The sequence below is a fragment of the Ictalurus furcatus genome, chromosome 13 (assembly GCF_023375685.1).
Source record: "Ictalurus furcatus strain D&B chromosome 13, Billie_1.0, whole genome shotgun sequence".
Classification (NCBI taxonomy): Eukaryota; Metazoa; Chordata; class Actinopteri; order Siluriformes; family Ictaluridae; genus Ictalurus; species Ictalurus furcatus.
In genome coordinates this window covers 4,824,777-4,848,719 of record NC_071267.1, presented here as the reverse complement: position 1 = coordinate 4,848,719, position 23,943 = coordinate 4,824,777, and the positions used below count along the sequence as shown (strand labels likewise).

The following is a 23,943-nucleotide window of genomic DNA, read 5'->3' as shown; positions in this document are numbered from 1 at the left end:
TATGATCTGCAGCTCTGATATTAGTTCACAGGTTTTTGTTATGTGCTGAGTCCTAATGCATGTTATTTCTACAGAAAAACTAACTCTTTAGGATTTCTATGGCAGATGTTCCACACAAATAATAAAATGTTTAAAGAATGTTCAGTACAGTGGATATAAAAAGCCTACACACCCTAGTTAAAATGGCAGGTTGAAATGAAATCATGTCAGAAATTTTTTCACCTTTATCGTGAAATGGAAACATATAAATATCAAGTAACAAACACCTAGAAATGGTTCTGGGGGTAAAAAAAAAAAAAAAAAAAAAAAAGAAAGAAATTTTTTTTTTTCAATACCCAGCTTGCATATGTGTGCACACCCTTTTAAATTTTGGGAATGTAGCAGTATTCACAATCAACCAATCACATTCAAACTCATGTTAAATGATAATTAGTATACACCTGCCATCATTAACATGACTGATACTGTGAATAAATTACAGCTGTTCCTATAGGACTTTCCCGACATCTTCTTGGTAACATCGAACTGTAAATAGCCATATGGGCTGCAAAGAGCTTATAAAGCAGGTACGGGATCTCACTGTTGAAAAATATCAATCAGGAAAGGGTTACAAAATATTTCCAAGGCATTAGATATACCATGGAACACTGTAAAGACAATAATCAACAAGTGGAGAAAATATGGCACGACAGTGACACTAAAATTGATGAGAAGATCAGGAGAAAACTGGTCATGGAGGCTTCCAAGAGGCCTACAGCAACATTAAAATAATTGCAGCAATTTCTGGTAAGTACTGGTTGCTCTCTACACGTGACAACAATCTACTGAATTCTCTGGGCTATGGGGTGAGCTGGCAAGGGTGGACAAAATTAATAGAAAATAAATCCAATCTCCCAAAGCCATGTGGAGTAATGTGTTATGGTTTGATGAGACTAAAGGCGAACTTTTTGGTCATAACACCAAAAAACAAAAAACATAACACCATCCCCACTGGGAAGCATGGTGGTGGAAGCATCATATTTTGGGGCTGTTTTTGTTCAGCTGGAACTGGGGCTTTAATCAAGGTGGAGGGAATTAACGAATAGCTCCAAATACCAGTCAATTTCAATGCAAAACAATTAAGGCTTCTACTGAAACACTTGAAATGAAGAGGAATTTCACTGTTCATCTTCACAAAATCTGTGTGGTGACCTGAAGAGGGCTGTGCACAGGAGATGCCCAGCCAATTTGAAAGAGTTCGGATGCTTCTGCATGGAAGAACGGCAAATTATTGCTAAGTCAAGACGTGCCAAACTGACTGACTCTTACCCAAACAGATTGGATGCTATGATAAAATCTAAAGGTGCTTCAACTAAATATTAGTTATGCAACCAGGTTATTGTAAAAAAATATATATACTTTTCATTTTCCCCCTTAAAATGATTCTTATTGTGTTTAACTTAAATTAATAGGTTAAAATTAAACAACGAAGGTGAAAAGGTGAAAAGGTGTCAGCGCTTTGTAAGAGTCAGAAGGAAATTTTTTCCTTAAAGTTTTCTTTTAGTGATAAGCTGTCTTGTTTTGTGGCAGACATATCTTTTAGAAATATCTCCAGAAAGTTCCACCTTTGTCTCATCAGTCCATAACATATTTTGGGGTCATTTAGGCAGGAGTGGATGATTTTTTTTTTTTTTTGGGAGAAAGGGCTTCCGTCTAGCCACCCTACCCCATAGCCAGACATGTGAAGAGCACCAGAGATTGTTGTCACATTCAGGGAGTGAACAGTACTGGTCAGATATTCTTACAGCTCCTTTAATCTTACCCTAAGTCTCTTGGCAGCCTCTCTGGTAAGATTTCTTCTTGTCCTTTCGTCAATTTGTGAGGACGTCCTGTTCTTGGTTATGTTACTGTGGTGTCCATTTTCTTCACGATGGCCTTGACAGTGTTCTATGGGACATCTAATGTGTTGGGAAAAAAAATTTCCTTTGACAGTGAGATCCTGTCCATATTTTTTAAGCTCAGCGGTTGGATGAAACCAAGAACCTGTCAAGAAAATCCTAAAGAAACAGCTGCTCTTTATTTGAAGTTCATCAGAATCACGTCACTGATGATATCATACAAGTGTGTGATAATTACTTTTGAGCACGAGTTTGAATGCGATTGGTAAATTTTGAGCACGGTCACGCGCCCCATTATGAAAGGGTGCGCACACTTGTGCAGCCAGGTTATTTTAAGTGTTTTCCTTTTTTCTTTGAACTATTTCTGTTTGTTTTTCACTTTCATCAATTTTGCTGATTAATGCTCAAAAAGATCTGACAGGATTTAACAGTTTTTACATCACAAAAGCCTGCAATTTTAGTAGGGGTGCCGAGACATTTTATGTCCACCGTATCTTAGCACCTCTGTAATTAATATATCAGATAAAATCGGTTATGACAGCAGCGGACGCTAAAATGTTGCTTCACTGTTTACTTTGACACATTTTAGCCACATTTGTTATTTAATCTGTTTATCTTACTTTTCCTAAAAGGGGATGAATTTGTAGCATTTTCAGTGGTGCTGTATTGTATGACCAGATTACTAAAAGCCATTACATTTAGTTCAGATATTACAGCCAACAATATAAATATTATTTGGTAAATAATTTATTGATGCAGAACTAGGGTACCCTGTCCCGGGTGTACCCCGCCTTGTGCCCAATGCTTCCTGGGATAGGCTCCAGGTTCCCTGTGACCCTGAAAAGGAGTAAGCGGTAGAAGATGGATGGATGGATGGATGGATGGAACTAGGGTTAGGGTTAGTCTGTAAATTACTAGATAAAAAATATTGGTGGACATATTTGGTACTGGGGGTACACGGTGGCTTAGTGGTTAGAATGTTTGCCTCGCACCTCCAGGATTGGGTTTTCACTTCCCGCATCCGCCTTGTGTGCGTCAGGGGTTTCCTCCAGGTACTCCGGTTTCCTCCCCCGGTCCAAAGACATGCGTTGTAGGTTGATAGGCATATCCAAGTTGTCTGTAGTCTGTGAATGTATGTGCGATTGTTCCCCGTGATGGGTTGGCACACCGTCCAGGGGTGCCCGAGTTCCCTGGGATAGGCTCCAGGCTCCCCACGACCTTGTGTAGGATAAGCGGTACATAAAATGGATGGATGGATAGATATTAGGTATTAATAATTTATGGGTGGTCTAACTATACTCAAATATCAGTTCCGATTTCAAAAGCTGTGTATTAATCAGGCTGTTTTTGTCTCGATCTATTTTGAGCATGTTGACTGTAAAACCAGTCAACCAGTCTGTGTGTTGATTGGTCTAGCAGGGGTCAGTTATGTCCTGTGACAATATTCTGCTATGACAAAGGAAATCAAAAACAGTTGATTGTCAACATTGTGCCATATATGTATAGATCATAATGATGAAAGAAACCATATGTAAATTATGCTCTGTTTAAAACAGTGGTGCCTGAATTATAAAGGTTTTTTGACAAGGACTGCTGTTATGTTAAATTGTCTATTTTCTCTGGTTAGAAATTGATAGGATTGCCCTGCTGATGCTGCTGCAGTATTGATGATACTCCGGATACCATGACAATTAGTTTTATGGTTATGGCACCTTACATTTTCCAGAACGTTCCACCCATAATGTTTTTGAATGAGTGGTTTTGTATGGAATAGTGGAAGGAACCCAGCAAAAATAGTGCCGATCAAACTTCCTGAAGCCAAGAGTTAACGGGCTCAAGCCGGAGGGAGAAAGTGAGTGAATGCAAGAGAGAGAGAGAGAGAGAGATCTGCAGTGTGCTATTAATAGTCTTGGTAATGACTTGCTTACAAAACAGAGCAGTGGGATTACCAGTGTGTTACATCTATCTCTTCAGCTAATACCAGTGGTATTGAAGCTTTATGTGTGTGTGTGGGTTGTGTGCTGATTTCCAGTATTATGAGAAATGCACTGTGGTTTTTTTTTTTTATTCCTCACAGACCGCTTTGGCCATTTTCTTGCTATTACGTGACGGAAAGAAATGTCTCCTTGCATGTGTGTGTGTCTCCACAGCTATTACAGCGATTCTCCTTCACTACACATTTGGGTATTACTCTGCACATCTGCATTTCTGATTAGTCAAACCAGAGTTCATACCTGCACACCTTTCCACAACCTGGATCTGATTTGTTTGTATCAACAATATTATCAATGTCTGTTTCAGATTCCAGATACGTATAAATTCTGCCACTACATCCTGCCAGTTTAATAAGTGTGTATTTACACCACTCACAGCTGCAGCAGTCATCGATAACCTATCATATCAAAGCGTCAACTATGCATTGTACCATGTGATAGATTCCGGCTCGACAGACTCAAATACACAATCTACCTTGCATAATGTAGCACCATCCTGTGTGAGAAAAGCGATAATTAGAAGATCTGTTCCTTGGTAGTGTGAAGAATTGCACATCCTTAAGCAAATCCCCCAACAGTGTGAGCGAAGATGGAAGAAAAATAAGATGAAGGCTTTCTGAATAGCATGGAGGGAATCTCACAATAATTACCATCAGGCTCATGTCTCATCCAGAACAGCTTACTTTTCAAACTTAATAGAATGTAGCATTAATGATCAGGCTATTTATGAGTCTCAAATTTCTCCAGCTGCAATGATTTTCTGTAAGAAATTCGAGACCATAAGAGCTAAAATTTAGCAGCAGCCTACCAGCAATCCATTACTACTACTCCTTCCTCTAATGATGATAACCCAAGAGGTGTCGTTATCTAAGAACGTCTTGATGAGTGTAGTCCCATTGGATATAATGAGCTCTGTACCTTTATGCTGTTCTCCAGACCCACTGGTTCTCAGGGGTTTGTAAAGCAAAGCCAGTGGGTCTGTGATTTATTTATTTATTTATTTATTTATTTATTTATTTTTAAAGTTGGTTACAGTGATGGAAATTACAACCCACCCGTGTTAAATTCTTTTTATGATCACGTTCTCATTGCCTCTAATCTGTTTGACTGACCACTTAATTTGAATGAGTTTACTCAAAACCTAAAATTATAAAACTAAACATTATTTAAACATGGCTATAAATATTGTCAACTGAAATCTAATGATAATTGGAACAAAAATCAGTTCTGTGAGGGGACGTTCAGGAATAAAAAGCTCTACTGCTCCAACGCTTCAAAATATTCTTGCACGCATTTAAATAATTAAGACTAACATATAAATAGATGGATTATGTTTATGAAATAAATCTCTATTGAGGGGTCTTTATTTTTTTTTAAAGGGATCCATGGCTGCAAATATTTGAGATTCCCTGCTCTAGAACATCCACCTGGGTCTCTGGTTCCCAGTGATTAGGAAGCCATTTCACTCAGTTTGAGGCATATCCACAAGGTTTTTTTTTTTTTTTCCCCAAGACACTACTGAAGAAACCACACTTTGCCCCCTCTGATCTCTCCAGGTACTGTCCAATGTTCAACACAGCTTTTATAACTAAGATTTTGGATAAAATTGTTGTAGAACACTTTCAGTCTGTTTATCAGAAGCATAATAGCAGAAAATCGGCACTGGCTAAAGTGGTACATGACCTACTCCTTGCCTCAGATATGGGAGGATATATTTTCTGTTTCGGTACTGTTGGACTGTTGGAGTCCAGCATTTCGCATTATTGACTGGGATATTTTAATGGACAGGCTTTAAAACAAGATGTTTTTAGACAGACAGCCCTTGCCTGGTTTAGATTTTATTTGACAGACCACAAGCTTGTTATTATAAATTGAGATATGTCAGAGCCTAAAGGTAAAGTATGAAATCCCACAAGCCCCATAGATATCTTCTAAGCTGATGACACACAACTATATTTTTCAGTACAGCCTGATTCACAGAGCTATGCAAAATAGAAGACTATATAAAAGACATAAATGTGTTGTTGAATAAAAGCTTATTTTTCCAAATTTGACGGAACAACAATACTGGTGTTGGGTACCGAACGCTGGCTCTAACTTTGTGGTGTTTTTTAATTCAACATGCTGTTCACCCCAAAACTTTGGATTAGTGTGCTGGAGAACCTTAGGAACACTCCATAGCTCAATAATGTATTGTTATCTCACATACCTTCTGTTTATAAAGCACTTTCAGATTTTGAACTCAGTGAAAAGTTAGGGGACATGGTGCCCTAGTGTTTTAACAGGTTTGCCTTGCACCACCGGGGTTGGGGGTTAGATTGCCACCTCCACCCTGCATGCACAGAGTTTGCATGTTCTCCACATGCTTCGAGGGTTTCCTCCAAGTACACTGCTTTACGACTCCAGTCCAAAGACATGTGCTGTAGGCATTTCTAAATTGTTCATAGTGTGTGAATGGGGTGTGAGTGTGTGTGCGATTGTGCCTTGCGATGGGTTGGCACCACGTCCAGGGTGTCCCCTGCCTTGTGTCCCAAGTCTCCTGGGATAGGCTCCAGGCTTCCAACGACCCTGTGTAGGATAAGTGGTACAGAAAATAGATGGATGAAAGTTATATATAAATAATAATGATGATGATGATGATGATGATTATTATTATTATTATTATTATTATTATTATTATTATTGTTGTTGTTTTTCATTCTTATTAGGAAATATTGTGTAATTGTGTGTACAAAGTCTATTATTGTGGATCAGATTAGAGCTATTTGATCAGTCCTTATTATCAGTGCTTGCAACTTTTAATTATTGAACAAATTGACTCTCATTCCAATTGTGGATTTCATTCATATTTCCTTTTAATTATAATTTTTTTTTAAAAAAGTAAATTACTTAAAACATTGTCTGTTGGCACTCGTCTCTCAAGTCTCAAATAATGGATCAGGACATTAGAGCACAGCTGATAAGGTCTACAAATTTGGCATTTATATCCACTGAGTCACACCCAAAGTCACTAAGATGAATGTTAGTTTAATGCTCAATTATCCTGTCATTTTCCCTGCAATCAACCAGATCTACTTCATTGTGCCTCAATATGACAGTCTGTGCTTCAGATATTATTGCAGAACTCATTACAACTGGAAGTTTGTCTGGTTTTGTACTAACGCTAACAAAGTGCTACATGCTACATTAGCTGCAAAATGATGCCCACACAATTGTACTTATGGATTACATTTATTCACTTGGCAAAAGCTTTTACTTAATGTTACATACAAATGAGCTCAGAGTTAAGCATTTTTAAGGGTAAAAGCTCTTTGGCGGTCTTGGGATTTAAAGGTGCGTTTTTGTCGAGATTTGAAGTAAGTATGTGGCCAGCAGAGTTCAGGTAGCATTAGCATTACAGTGGCTTGTGATGACAATGCTTTCAAATGATGAGGTTTACTTGATTGAAATAGTTCAACATGCAAACCCAAGAATATTACTGAACTGGAGGCCATTGCTCATGAGGAATGGGCGAAGATTCCTCAGGAACGCTGCCAGGAGTTCTGCATCTCGTTTGCAGCAAGTACTAAAGATGCTCGCCATGAAGGGGGTTGAATAATTTTGAAACTGGAGGAATCGTTATAAGTTGCATTTTCGATTGAATTTGTGGAAACCACTTGAAGCAATCATTGTGTTGAACTATTTCTTTTGTTTGACAATAAACCTGATTTGCAATGGGGGTTGAATCATTTTGATTGCCACTGTAGATTATAAAAGTATCTAGTATTTGTTGTATTGCATTAGGGAGGAGAACTTACCTAATGTTGCTTGACAGAGACCAAATACTCAATATAGCCCACATCTCATTAGCGGAGTTGACATTAAAACAGTGAATAACGTGACTGTAGGCTAGTTTATATCACAGAGGCTGTGTTGCTTTCAGAAACTGAGCTAGAAAACAAGCATAAACAGATGGCTACATCACTTGTCTAACCCTCAGAAGCTATCCATTTATTACTCTTGGTAAACTATGACATACTATTACATTTCACTTATCCAGAGCAACTTATCTTTCAGTCATGTTACCCAAGTAGCCTTCTTGGTAAAGAACTGTTTTTTCCATATTAGACATCAAACTCCCATGTCTCCTGGTGTTACGGTTGCCAGCTTCAATGAGGACAAATAAGGGACACCCCCCAAATCACATACCCCAAACAAAATGTCTTGCCTCCATCACTATAAATGAGGCATACATCCATCCATCCATCCATCTTCTACCACTTACTCCTTTTCAGGGTCACAGGGAACCTGGAGCCTATCCCAGGGAGCATCGGGCACAAGGCGGGGTACACCCTGGACAGGGTGCCAATGCATCACAGGGCACAATCACATACACACTCACACACCCATTCATACACTACGGACACGTTAGACACGCCAATCAGCCTACCACACATGTCTTTGGACTGGGGGAGGAAACCGGAGTACCGGGAGGAAACCCCCGCAGCACGGGGAGAACATGCAAACTCCGCACACACATGGCCCCGGCAGGACTCGAACCCCCGACCCTGGAGGTGTGAGGCAAATCGTGCCAACCACTAAGCCACTGTGCTCCCCATGAGGCATACAAATATATAAATTAGTAACAAGAAGGTCTAGACTTGTTAGTGGTGGAGGCATCCCCATTAATGCCATTGGCATCGAGTTCTACTTAAAATGTTGCTCCTTTTTTAAACATCGTATTTACAATCCTATTATTTCAACTAGGAGAATGATGACTTAACATTGTATGGATTATTAAATAGAAAAAAGATAGGTTGACCCTGCTTTTAAGGTTAAAAAAAAAAAAAAACCTAAAAAACAATATAATATTTATGAATAATAAAATACATGATTACAAGTCTAAATAAATAATTATCAGTCTGTCTTAAATTGCAAATTGACATATTTGTAGAATGTAAATTGCAATATTTACAGTATGAATTGTAAAATAATTCTATCTAATAATTAAAATATAATAATGAAAATATAATAATAAAAATAGCCTGTTGCTAGTGGCTATTTATTTATTTATTTCAGTTTGAAAACCCTTATCATTGAACTGGAGATCTAAAAAGAACAGTACGTAACATAAAAATGTATTTCTGTTTAACAACAACAACATATCATACCCGCATCAGGAGAAGTCTGAGGTAAAGGAACTGAATGATTCCATTCTTCTGCTCTTTAGCCGCTCGGACATGATTATCACGTGCTCCACGGTACTTGTGTTGGAAGACATTTTTTTAAAAGCATCACGACTGAATCTCTGTGATCAGGCCAACGGTGACAAGTCCCTGTCATTCTCTGCCCCATACTAGTGTATGTATGAAGCGATGTTTACAAGAATACGCAGTAAATCGCGTCATATTCTTATTTGACTCTTACTGACTTAACAAAGGATGTGGCAGTTTATTTTTCAATACAGGACAATCTTGAGTTTTAAGGGACACGTAGCAACCTGGTGTTAGCATTTTAGCCTTCCATTTAACTGCTTGATAGCCAATAAACACATGAAATTTGGCTCGTGATTTACTGCTACGAGAATGGTCAAGAGTGCCTTCGCTATCCTGTTTCTCTTTGTATTGAGCTCTGATATGTTTTTCAGCTGACCCTGACTACCAACTTTAGCTAATTAGTATTGTTTGCTGCAGAGTAAGCTAGCATTACATACATTTCCATGAAGGTGTTTTTCGTCCAAAGCATTACCTTAACTGACACTCTAAGACGAAGTGCTAAAAATGTTTGTACTTGATTTGTTATTGAAAGTTGGCCATTTAAACAGTTCGGTGCTTTATACAGATTGCATTTACACACCCGCATTGAGTGCTGAGCTTGTGATCATTATTCATGGTGCACTTGGTCTACTGAACATTGTTTGGAATGGCTTTTACTTGTTTTTTTTTTTGTTGTTTTTTTTAAATCACCTGAACAGGTATTTTAAATGCTGATCATTACAATTTGCTAACTGCTTACAAATGTCTTTTCCAAAATGTCATAAGTGCATACTGTATATCTGTAGCCATTACAGTTACCTGCTAACAGACTTCCTGATTGTGGATATGGATAGAATTTGGTGGCTTTTTGGTGCTTGGAGATTTCTGTGCAGTAAATGTAGACGTGTGGTTAAAATGCTGGGTCTTTAAGTGGATATTAATCTGGGGGAAGGTGCACGAAGACTTGTTGGTGTTCATGTTCTTGCCCAGGTTACCATGGTGATGTGGGCTGCACATTCACAAGCATGCTGTGCTCGATATGTCACACACTCTGTGTGTGTGTGTTGCACAAAGGTATTCAATGTTGCTCATCCAATTTCACACTGATATGCATGTGTCACACGATGTCCATTGTCCACCGACTCTCCTGTCAACAACACTGATGCAATCTCGTATACACACGGACCGACTGCGTTTTCAGTATTGATATTCACTTTTGGACTTCTGATTGAGAAAGGCATTACTTTAGATGGATTGGCTTCCACCCAAACCATCCTAGGGCTCATATGCTCTCCCTGACAAACACTACACCTCATTTTAGACCCACTACTGAGCTCAACAGATACAGTATCCTGTTAGAGCTTATATTCCCTAGTGCAAGATGCCACAAATAAGAACACGAATAACTTAAATTGTTCCACTCAGGGGTCTAGTACAAGTATTTCATTTTAGGATTAAATGGACTAATGAGGAATTAATTCTGAAAGCTGGAAAACTTGGCAGACGTTGTGAAATATTTGATTAAATCAGCTTATTTTTTTCTGGATAAACCTTGGACTGGAAGGCAGCAGGTTTAAATGTTTTATTTTAACTGGCAAACAATTCCAAAATCAGAATGTGGTAAAAAAAAAAAAAACAACAAAAAAAAAAACCAACACAGGCAAAGGTTTGGCGATGGGCAAACAGACTAGGGTAGACAAGAGGAAAGAACACAAGGATCCTGTTATTTTATCCGGGGAACAAAACGAGAATCAAGAACTAGATGTACACTCACAATAATAAGACTTGTCAGGAGAATATGCTAAACTGAGCGATTCTTTGTGTTGGAGTGTGTACAGTATATACAGGCTGTGAAAGTGATTGAGTCCAGGTGTGTGTGTGATCAGTAAGATGAGTTTGTGTGTGTTTTGTGTTGTAGTCTATAGAGTCTTTTTTTTTTTTTTTTGTGATTGTTGTGGCTAAAAATGCTTGATTTTGCTGCGACTTTTTGCAAGGCAACTTGCACGGTCTTTTGCAGTGATGTTTGTTGGTAAACGAGACCTTTTTGGCTGTACTCCTCTCTGACGCACAGGAATCGAAGAGGGATTTGGCTGAATGTGCGTTGTGATGACGTCACATGGCCCGAATCTGCAGAAAATCTGCAGTAATTTTTGTTTAAATTGCAAACTCCTCTGACTTTTGCGGACTTTGCTTGATTTTGCATTATTTGCTGCGATTGCAAAAATCGCAAAATCCCAGAGGGACTGATTCATAGCAGCCATGTCTGCAGGCCGTGAAGCAGATTGGGAACTGTGGTTTGTAGTCTACGATGCATTCCGCGAGTTGTATTAAGGCGCCGAATCAGGGGCTGACGTGACACCGCAAAGACAAGAAAAATATATTCGCGATCCGATTTACCTGAAAAGAATGTCAATGGTAGAATCCAGTCACAACGTGCTCTGTCCATCTTGCCTTTAATTATATTTAAACAGTTATTGCTACCTTGTTATCAATACAAGCACAAAAAACGAGCATGCTAGAAATATCTTACCGAAAAATATTATTTAAAAAGGCTGTGATTCGGCTAAACACTGTACATTGGTGGACACCATGAACATGACCTTGCTTGCTCTTGACTGCACGCTCTTCCACATGCCATGGTAGGTCTAAAATATAAATAAGCCTTGAGAAAGATAGGACTATAAATATTTAAATGGGGATGTGTTTATAGTGATGTGATGTGCCCCTTGCCTCTCTCATTAGAAATGCACAGTGTACAGTATTTGACCTTTGCACTAAAGCTGCTGTAGCAAAGCTGAAGTGCTCTCATTACGTTATAATGACCACGCACCTGTCCAACTTGAAGTCTGCTAAATAGCAAAGACTTGTTAGCGACTGCAGTTATTGAAGCCCGGTATGTTTCTGTAAGACGAAGTGTCCACGTTTGTGTCATTTCTGCAGAGTTTCTAGACACTGGAAAAAATATGGATACTATAATTCCGAGTGTGTCTTAGACGAAGCCTTGAAAAGCTCTGTCCTGGTGAGCGCTTTGCTCTAAAACCTTGACCTTCTGGTGCTTTATCATCCTCACTCAGAGATACGAATCTCAATCATTTCGATCCCAATCACATGCCTACTGATTTCAGGACTGTTTTTGCACTCACTAGACATCATCAGCATAGAAATTCCTCCGCGTAGTACATGTCACCTGCAGAATTAACCTTTTCTTGCTCGTTCTGTTTGCAGTTACTTAGATCTCACACAGCCAGGTGATGAGGTTGCACCAAGCAAAAGAATAACCATGCTGTCTTCTGTGTTCAGCCTAATATTCACTCGTCCTTCAGATTTCCAGAGAAATCTTACCATGACACTCATATTCTAATATTTTGCAGAAACTCACAGATATGTCAATATGTCTAATGTTGTTTGTCAAATGTCATGTACATTGTTATTATTTTGTTTAAAGATCTTATTTGATCAGTTAGCACTGCCCTTCAGAAGCTACATAAGATGTTTCCCAGATGACAAAATAATAACAATTTACACCGATCATCCTGTTCAAAAGTTTACCCCCCCCCCCCCCCCCAAGCTCTTAATGTATCGTGTTGCCTCCCTGAGAATCAGTGAACGTTTGCACCTTTTGTAATAGTCGTGTACAGTCGCCCTCAGTCGTCCTCAGTGTAAAGAGATGGATCTTAAAATCATATAGCCGCTGATGGAAAGGGGTCAAATATGCAGAAGATGGAGGGGTCCTGCACATTAAGAGTTAAGATTAAGAATCAAGCTTATGTAAACTTTTGAACTGGTTCATTTGTGTGATTTCAGTTATTATTGTGTCTTTTGGACTATATGTAAACATATGTTATTTGAAATAGTTTATTCAGGGCAATTTTTATGATCCCTTTTATTTAAAAAAAAAAAAAAAAAAAGATGTACATTTTGCAGATTATGTGAACTTGATAAATCGGGCCTACTCTTTGTCAAACCTTGAAACAACCCTGTCACTGTTTTTGTAGACCTATCTTCTCTTAATTATGCAACGATTGCTTTTCTTTCTAACCTCCAGGTATACTTATTCCTGCTAATAATCTGGCTTATGTGTGAGATGCATATTCTCAGTAGGAGTCTATTTCAACCCGTATAAGACCAGTTTAGATAGACTACAAGAGCTTAGAATCATGCCAGCAGTTCTTGTTTACGGTCTAAAATTATTTCTATATCTATTTCTGTCAGTTTTCTCACTTTTATTGTTTTGATATTTTCTTTTTGTCCGTTTTGTTTTTGCGCTCAGTTTTAGTCCATACATACCGCAGTATTTTTCTGTTTGTGTTAGACTGTAATGAATTTATTATACAGGAATGCAGTACATAAGTAAAATTTGGTTCCATTTGATTTGATTTGATTTGAATTGTTGTTGTTTTCAAAGAAGTATTGGCTTATGTGCCTTCAGAAGGTCTTCGTCAGCATCTTTTTATTATTTGTATATTGCTTGTAACAAAAAAGAACTCTTGATTTGTTCTAGTTCTCTAGAGTCGGGTATTGAGTATTAACTCAAGCAAAATGAGACCTTTGATTAGTGTACACACACACACACACACACACACACACACACACACACATTTTGTAGGTAATCATCAGCTTTTTAAATCTAATGTGTGCAGCTAGAAAAAGTCAGGAGAGGGAACACAGCAGTGGAGAAGTGTAGGTGAACTTAGGAATACTGAAGACAAGTCAGCCTGCTGTGTATTTGCCGATGTTGAAAGACCAGCCAGGAGTGAGTTGTGGTAGACAGATCATGAGATGAGGAGAAACTGAAGAAGAACCTTTCCTGGAAAAAACATTATACATATGTAGATATGAATCCTGCATGACCGAGTATAGGAAAGTTGTATGTCTTTTGATCAGAGAGTTCTCACAGGAAACATTTCCAGCCATCTATAGAAGCTAAACTTTGGTGAAGATCATCCATCTGTCATGGAACGGAGCTGGAGGCTGATTCAGTGCCGATTTTGTTTATTACAAGTGAAACAGACCATGAAACAGAAACGAGGAATAGCGAGGCAAGGTAACAGCTTAAACGTAGCACGAGTAGGAGACAGCGACAGACAACGACAGATTTAAAGGCTATTTAAGGTCTAATATAAAAAAAATATTTAAAGACTTAAATACTAGTGCTCGTTAAACATAAACGTGGATCGGGTGCAAAGTCATGTGACGTGAGCATTGCGATCATGTGAGGTGCAGCGGCTGATAATCCTACGCCGTGTTTGGCAGAACCGTGACACCATCCATAATGAGATTTCTACTAAATATGCCAAGATTTGAGTAAGAAACTAACTAAATTCAATTTCGATACCATACAACATGGTGGTGTCTTGATATGATGCATTTTCAACACTTTCATAGCAAAAATAAGTACTGCCCTAATATGTGTCGTAGTTTTTCTTTTTCAATTGATTAAAATGTTCGACATTAGAGAAGTACAGCAATGACACAATTTTTACATTTATGGCATTTGGCAGATTTACATATTCAAAGCAATTTAAGTTCATCTCATTTATACAACTGACCAGTTGAGGGCTAAGGACCTTGCTCAAAGAGCCAGTAGTAATAGTGTGGCAGTGCTGGGTTTTGAACTCATGACCTTTCCATCAGTAACCAATGAGCTACCAGTTCTACCAGTGCCTAGTTTTTTGTGTGATCCATTCAGCCTCCTAGCAACATATAACAAAACAAAAGCTGTGCAACAAAATTAAACATGGCTAATTAAACGTTAGCTCTCTGGCCAAGCTTGCACTGGTGTGGCTCTCAGGGGGTTTTGAAGCACGGGGCTTTTATTTCTCGTTCTGATGTTAGCGAGTTCTGCAAATAGGGTCTCATATCTGCAGCTATCTGGCAATTTAACTTGGACTGAATCGGCGACGAAAGGCTACCTGTTTGCAGCTGCGCTCTGTGTATGCATGTGTGTTGCTTCATGTTTTCACAGGGCGATATACAGTAATTCAACATCATTCAATCTAGTAATTAGAAACTTGTTTCAAGTCAGTTTCATGTAAGCAATGAAATCATGTTTTAGATGAGGAACTAAATATATATATCAAATATTGTCTTAAATCTGACTGACCACATATTCCCTTTTTTCCCCCAGAGTAGTCAACATATTGACAACTTTGTAGGTCAGGGGAGATGAGGGTTAAAATAATTTTGAGAAAGAAGAGAGATTGAGAGATTGAAGCTTTATCTAAGAGGAGGTTGAAGTCTCTAAGGAGAGTGAGTTGATAACCATCGACTAGCTAGACACTGCGGAGGATGTTCAGTTCAACTGCAGTGTTTACTCAGTTGACCAGTAAGGAGATAGATAGATCGGACATAATAATCTAAGGCTTATTCTGAAAAATTACATTGATATATATATATATATATTCATAAGCTGTGACAAGTGCCATTGGTATGAAGCACCATGTCTGAGATATGCATAGACAAAGCTGTGGTGTCACCGCTGCCAAGACAGAAGATAGAAAAGCAGCTGTTGCAGAATTCCCTGGAGTGATCCATCCAGGAAGAAGCCTTGGAGAAAATCCAAGACTGAGATGAAATCAGCTCAGTCTTGGACTGAGTCTTTTTGGACAGTTCAGCAGCTTGTCAGTTCCAGAGCACTGTGTGAGATTGTAACAGCTGTTGTGGATCGGTATATACTGGAAAAGTAGGAGCAGTGGCTAAAATGTATCAATATATACAAATGAAGTGTAGCTGAGAAGAAAGAAGAAGACTTGGAAGACTGAAAACCTCCACAGACATACAGTTCCAATCAAAAGTATTCAACCCCCATTGCAAATCAGGTTCATTGTCAAAATGTACAGACTTCCAGCTGTTTTCAGTGAACAAATCAAATAAAAGCAATTGAAATAGTTCAGCACGATGAATGCATCAATAGGTTTCCCCAAATTCAACTGAAAATGCAACTTATAATGATTTCTCCAGTCTCAAAATGATTCAACCCCCTGAATAGAATCCCTCACAACAGCACAAATATGCAGAACAGGTGTTGTCGCAAGCACACCTGATGCTAAACTAATCAAGGGCTTCATTAGTTGCACCAGGTGTTCCTGAGCTGGAACACATGAAATACCTGAACTGGCTAGGGGTTTGTTGCTGATAAGTCTTCTGAAAGATTTGCAGTGGGGGTTGAATAATTTTGATTGCAACTGTACTACACAAACACTTTACATGCACTGTACGGTCTGCATTTGCAATTACCAATTGGAGCATTCGCTGAATGAAAATTGGTGACTTGTGTGGTTTCTCTGGCTTGACAGCTTCAGAGCATAATAATAGTAATAATAATAATAATAATAATAATAATAATAATAATAATACATCCATTTTCTGTACCGCTTATCCTTACTGGGTTGCAGGGAACCTGGATCTTATCCAAGGGGGCATGGGGCACAAGACAGGGGACACCCTGGACGGGGTGCCAATCCATCGCACAATCATATACACATTCACACACTATGGAGACGCCAATCAGCCTACAATGCATGTCTTTGGACTGGAGGAGGAAACCGGAGTCCCCAGAGGAAACCCCCAAAGCACGGGGAGAACATGCAAACTCCACACACAGAGACACGGCCACAAACCCTCAACCCTGGAGGCAACCGTGCTAACCATTATGTCACCGTGCCCCAAATAATAATAATAATAATAATAATAATAATAATAACAACAACAACAACAACAACAACACTACTACTACTACTACTACTATTATTATTATTATTATTATTCCTTAGCTTTATATAGCACCTTTCTAGGCACTCAAAGCACTTTACATTGTATGGGGGGGGTGCTCTTCACCCACCACCAGTGTGTAGCATCCATCTGGATGATGCAATGGCAGCTATAGTGGGCAAGAACGCCCAGCACAGCACACGCCCAGTGATGCAGCCAATTCAGGGTTCAGGGATAGAGATTATTAGGGGGCCATGATCAGTGTTTGGTAAATTACTCAAAAAAACTAATCCACTAAAGATTACTAATTACTGCTTTTAGATTGCAATCCGGTTACGTTACTGATTACTGCATGTAAAAAAATAATCAGATTACTAATTACTTTGCTTTCCTGTTACTTTCAAAACCTACAAAAATACACTACAATGTGAAACTCATAGTTTCTTTCGGTAATTTTAGTGCGCGTCAATGTATGACATGATCAGAAAAAGTTGGATTTATCATAAAACTTGCCTCGGGTGTTGCTACTGCTTGTAGGACGACCAGACCGATAAAATATCAAACTTTTCTAACTAGGCTAGTTTGGTGTCGCTAGCCAAGTGGAGGCACAGCTAAGCTATCATCGTATGGGTTTAGCTGCTACATTGCAATGCAAAAACACATTAGCTTCCCTTCTGCTCTGCTCATATCACGTTCACATCAAAATAAATCAGCGTATATCCATTCACATCCAGTGAGCTAGCGTTTGGCAGAATTGAGAGACTGTCAGCCAATAAGACACGAGTATTTCCACGTATTTTCCTGTAAACCCTGTCTGATTGGTCTCGCCTCCGTTCACTGAAGATATAAAATTGCAGGCGATCTTCTTTTACTGACGTTCAGTTACGCAGCGAGAAACCACTCAAAGTTGATAATTATTCGGGGATATATCAACAAATCTTCGGGCAAAACATGATTTATTAAAAAAAAAAAATGCATTTTACTTAATATTGTTTTCTTAACAATAAATCTGTAACGCAAGTAACGTAATTTTAATGACATCAGTAACTTTAATCAAATTACATACATTTAAAATGTAATTAGTTACATTTTATCAGAAACAGTAATTAGATTACAGTAACACATTACACGCAGCTCTCACCATGATAGATAAGGGTCAATGGGGGATTTTTAATGACCACAGAGAGTCAGGACCCCGGTTTAACGTCTCATCCGAAAGGCGGTGCTGTTTTTACAGTATAGTGTCCCCGTCACTATACAGGGACATTGGGACCTACACGGTGAGCGCCCCCTGCTGGCCTCCAAAACAACACTTCTATCGGCAACCTTAGTTTTCCCCAGGAGGTCTCCCATCCAGGTTCTGGCCAGGCTCAACCCTGCTTAGCTTCAGTGGGAAACCAGCTGAGTGCTGCAGGATGATATGGCTCATAAGCCAAAAACCTTAGGACTGAATGGTTATGTACTCGTTCATTTAACAACATACATTGTCATGAAGCGGCTTTACTGCAGTTTTCTGCTTAACTGAACCATTTGTTGTTGACTAGATAAATGCAAACTATACAATGGTCATATCCTGAACTGAACCTCTCAAACACACATACAGTATATACAAGTACATACACTCACAGATGGATCCCAGTTGTTCAGAAGCATCATGAAGCATCATAGACACATGGAACAGATGTTTTAGCGTCTAAATGTACCATTTTACAGCTGTACAATACAACCCACTATTTGTAGACTAGAGTAATATTCAATATGACGTTCACAGCTTTAACCTTTGCAAATGTATCTGTACCTCCACTGTGCCTGTGTGTACACTAATGGTAAGTAATACAGAAATGAGTCACTGTCTATCAAATTTCTCGGTCAGTAAAATTTTTGAAAATTCATTAGTCAAGCAAAACGGCTCATACAGGCAACTTGTAGATTTGCCCTATATGCTACAGTATTCGTTGCAAACTGCTTATTCTGTCTAGAACCAAGGCGGTACTGTTAGTGAACACCATGAGGTAAACTACATAACTAGATAGCTAGTGGATTTAAGGATTTGATTGTGACGACAGCGGTGTTCTAACAAGCTATGTATGGCATCTATGAACCCAGGCAACTCATTTATCTGTAATTAGACGTTTATACATATATTTACATGTAACTTGTTTTCTAACTAACATCAAGCCACAGCGTCCTACCAAATAGACCCCATCGCTTCCCAAAAAACTAGTCAAGTGATATCAGGTTCAGTTTTTCTGAGAATGCTTTTGTATAGACACAAAGCTGGAAACTAACACAATAAGCTCTTATTATATTTGGTATTAGCATTAAAATCACAACTGACTCGACACTGATGACACCAGTCCATCAAAAGGTATCATTCACACCCACATTCGCACACTTATTCACACCTAGGGGAGTAGCCAGTCCACCTACTGCCGTGTATTTGCAAGGTGGGAGGAAACTAGAGAACCGGAGGAAACCCACAACAATGATAATTCAATTTTGGGGCCATTTGTTCCATCTCTCCGTCAGAATGAAGAAGTATGCTTTCATACGTCTATGTCTAACAACATTAGCTAGATTAAAGTTATCAAAATGTGTACATTAATAGGCATATTGATATACTACATATAATACTTGTCATTGTGACTATAAAATTAGCAAATAATTCGGTAAAGTCTTCGCAGTGTAGCTAGTTCATTATCAAACCTTGAGTCGTAGTCCGGATAAAACTGCATCCTATTCAGTGCTCATGCAGAACCGTATAAACATTTCAAATAAAATGAGTTGCTTGGAGGCATGGTGGCTTAGTGGTTAGTATGCTTGTCTCATACATCTGGGTTTTGGGGGATCGAATCTCATCTCCGCACTGTGTGCACAGAGCTTGCATTGCTTCGGGGGTTTCCTCCAGGTACCTCGGTTTCCTCCCCCAGTACAATAAGCATGCACTGTGGGCTGATTGACATTTCCAAATTGTCTGTAGTGTGTGAATGTTTATGGGTTTGCACCCCTTCCAGGGTGTCCCCTCCTTAGGCATGGGCATGTTGTAGAAGATCAGTTTCAGCCGTACAAAGCTGTATTTACTTTCAGGAACAGTGCAACATTTAGCCATTTTCCTCACCAACTGTTCAGGATTGCTACAGATACAGTATGACTATTTTAAGCCAAGCTGCTATATACTGATTATGTAAGGATTTTCATGGTACTGAGTGTACAACCACAAGGAATTCAAAATGCGCTATTGTAGAGCTAGATGTAATGACTACATGGGCTGGAGAGGAAACCGTGTGTTCTGAAACGCTATAAAATGTCAAACGCTATAAAAAGGCAATGAAAAGCAATTTAAAAAAAAAAAAATGATAGTCAGAAAACAACCCGTAACGTCATAAAGCTTACTCAGGATCGGGTTACTCCATTACCGTATTAATATGTGTGGTGGTCTGAATTCGAACAGCCAACCAGAAAAATCAGGTTTTGCTGTAGTCAGGATGAAATCTTTAAATGAGATTTTGTCTTTTCACTTTTGAGGTAAGCAGAAGTTAAAATGCTAGAACTTATGATTGAGTTACATGCCAAAGAGAAATATATTCATTTTAGGAAAGTCTGTCGTGCTGAGAACTTTACAGTCATGTAAAAAAAAAAATGAATGGAATTTGTTGGCTTTATTGACATATTTGGACAAGCAAACATTTGATCATCTTTGAAACAGTACAGTTATATAAAAAGTAATATATATATATATATATACTTGAATAAAACCACAAATTTTGTTAGTAACTTTTTCAATCATTTATTCAACAGAAATATCAATAGGTGTCAAGAGATCAATAGATCTTCTGTGGCAAAACTAAGTACACCCTTGGCCTCAGAAACTAGTATTGCCACCTTTAGCTGAAATAACTTCTTGTAGGCATTTTGTATAATTGTCCACCGGTCTCTGACATCGGCTTGCTGGAATTTTTGACCACTCTTCCATGCAATATTCTTTCAGTTGCAAGATATTTGAGGGTTTATCTTACACGTACTGCCTGTTTCAAATCCCCCACAACATTTCAATGGGACTCAAATCTGAGATTTGACTAGGCCAGGGGTTCCCAAACTTTTCCAGGGCGAGGCCCCCCAAATGGCATTAACATTTGACCGAGGCCCCCCTTTTGCAAGATGTCTTTAAAACACATTAAAAATACAGACTTCTGAATATATCCCCCCTTTTTTTTATTATTAATAATTATATCTTACATCTTTGCATTACATTATATTAGGAATTGATTGTGTGTGTGTGGTTGTCTGAGAGTGAGAATTTATTTTTCACACCAAATTGTCAAATTGTTGAGGCCCCCCAGACGCCCCCTGGCGACCCTACCCCCCTACTTTGAAAACCACCGGACTAGGCCATTTCATAATCCTCCATTTCTTATTTTTGAGCCATTCCTTGGTGGATTTGTTAGTGTGCTTAGGATCATTATCCTGCTGAAACTTTAACTTTCGGACAGATGGCCTCACATTATCTTCAAGCACTCTTTGATGTGATGCAGAATTCATAGTTGAATCAAGGAATGCAAGCTGTCCAGTCCCTGAGGCAGCGAAGCAACCCCAAACCATAACATTTCCACCACCATGCTTCACAGTTGGTATAAGGAGCTTCTCTTGAAAAGCTGGCTTTGGTCTGTGCTAAATATGTCTTACTGTTACTGTAGCCAAACATATCTACCTTTGATTCGTCTGTCCAAAGCACATTACTTTTTGCTGTATATTTTTTTTTTATAGCTGTTTTGTATTTGTAATGAAGGGAGGGCAAGGCAAAAGGCATAAACAAAGACAGGCAAAGGTCAGGCAATTGGCAACCGGGCATAAAGCAGGCAAGGAAAAGCACTACATGAGAAGCTAGAAACAAGATCAAGACTGGAAAAAACACAGGACAAAGGTTTGGTACGGTGAGAACACTCAATACTTTGCGTCTGAATCGGGGTGTAACACAAAACAGCTGTGATTATCGAGACCACATGAGGGAGACATCCAGTGACATAACAGGGAGGAGACAGGACATAAACCATAACAAATACACGTGTGGGATGTAAACAAAGTCATTGTCACTGAACCCGGAAGTGCGCACTGCCACGCCTCGGGCTTAGAGTGTGCTGCATGCTCCGGCATTTTGTGTGAGGGGAAATCATGACAGTATTAAAGTAACAAATAGGCATTTGTTGCATCAGCAAGATACAATGTGAGCTGTTGTAATACAATGCTCCAGGGCTCAACCCAGGCCATTATTACGAACAAGGCTGCTTGGTCATTTTTGTGTTAAATTTGTGTCACCAACTAACCATGTACAAGTTTGATGCAACAGACAGGTGAAAACTCAGATTTGAATTTTATGACAGTGATATCAAATTACTGCAGCAAATACTGCATCACCATTCTGGTGAGTGGGCATCTACTATGTGCACTCGAAAGTTATGACAGTTATACTGTATTTCCTCTCTTGGTGGACTTAAGAGTACAGTCTTTGACCATATGTACATTCCTGAATGCATTTAAGTGCAACACCAATTATCGAGCAATTAAACTGGCTTTCTGTGTTGGCATAAGGAGTCAATAATAAAGGTTCAAAATAATGATATATAGCATCTCAAAATATTTATGCACTGTCAGTTCAGTGTTTCTTGTTGAAGTAATATATATTTCATTAGTGGTTAGCACCTTTGCCTCATACCTCCAGGGTTGGGGGGTTCGATTCCCGCCTCCACCCTGTGTGCATGGACAGAGTGTCCCGCATTCCCTGGTATAGGTTCCAGGCTCCCTGCAACCTTGTGCAGGATAAGCAGTACAGAAAATGGATGGATGGATGGATATTTCACATTATTGCATTTCACATACATTAAGTACAGCTTTATTGACATGCCCTTATGTAGTATATTTCCCAAGCAAAGGAAATGCCATTTAAAGACATACTCCAGTTATAATAACGGATATTGTATTATGGCAATAATACAGATTAATAATATATAAAAATGATTTGAAAAGCAGCTCTGAGAATTCCAAGTGTTCAGAATGATGAAATTTAAGGTCAGGGCCATTAGTTTGCAACCCATAATGCCTTGCACTAAACATGCTTTCAGTTCATACCAGGACAAGTGTTTGTAAACACTATACATTTGTATGTTGGCTCGTTGACCATTGTTGTCCTTTTTGTGTTCTGTCTGTCTCTCTCTCTCTCTCTCACATACACACACACACAGGGTCTGATCTGTCATGTGTTTTCTATTCTGACGTTGGATCTTTGTCCTCCCCTCTGACCCCTCCGTGTGTGTGTGTGTTTGTTTGTTTGTGTCTGTGTATGTGTTTGTGTGTGTGTGTTATGTGTGTGTTGCGTGCATGCATCCTCTCAGCCCCTCTACGGAAGCTTAAGTTTGTGGAGAGCCCTCGCATACCTGAGTTTGACCTTGGCTCCCCTACACACACCGCTTCCGCTGCACAGAATCCCAACCTGGACACACACTCACCTGGTAAGAACACGACATGTTTCCTCATGTCTATTGGGATTCTGGGACTCTGTAGCCCATTTCTGGTTTGTGTTGACATTCATGTTACTGATTGTGTTACATTTTAGATTTGTTACTACAACCACAAATGCAGTTCTGTGTAAAGACTAGCCTGTGTTTTCTCTCTCTTTCTCTCTCTCTCTCTCTGTGTGTCTATATCAAAAATCTATAAATAGATAGAGATACAAATAAATATAGATAGACAGACTGACAGATATAGATTGGAAGGGAGAGACACAGACAGATACAGGTAGAGAGAGACATACAGATATAGATATACAGACACACACACACACACACACACACACACACATATATATGTATGTATATATATGGTTGGGTGAATTGATGGATTGATGGAAGGATGGATGAATGGATGGATAGATGGATTTTAGGATAGGTGGTCTGATGGATGGTAGGATGGATGGTTTTATTTGGTGAATTGATGGACGGATGGATGGTAGGATAGGTGGATGGATGGATGGATGGATAGGTGGATGGATGGATGGATGGATAGGTGGATGGATGGATGGATGGATAGGTGGATGGATGGATGGATGGATAGGTGGATGGATGGATGGATGGATAG

At 39.0% G+C, this 23,943-nt stretch overlaps 1 protein-coding gene across 6 annotated transcripts in view; it reads left to right on the top strand.

Moving 5' to 3' along the window:
• tanc2b (tetratricopeptide repeat, ankyrin repeat and coiled-coil containing 2b) overlaps nucleotides 1–23,943 on the top strand; it is a 215,130-nt gene that overhangs the window by 128,915 nt on the left and 62,272 nt on the right. For 5 of the 6 annotated variants that reach the window (XM_053639923.1, XM_053639925.1, XM_053639921.1 and 2 more), the window contains one exon: nucleotides 23,202–23,318. The exons of the other annotated variant lie outside the window; for it this stretch is intronic. In XM_053639923.1, the coding sequence (XP_053495898.1) occupies nucleotides 23,202–23,318 (117 nt within the window). The remainder of the gene's footprint in view (nucleotides 1–23,201; nucleotides 23,319–23,943) is intronic. 6 annotated transcript variants of the gene reach the window in all.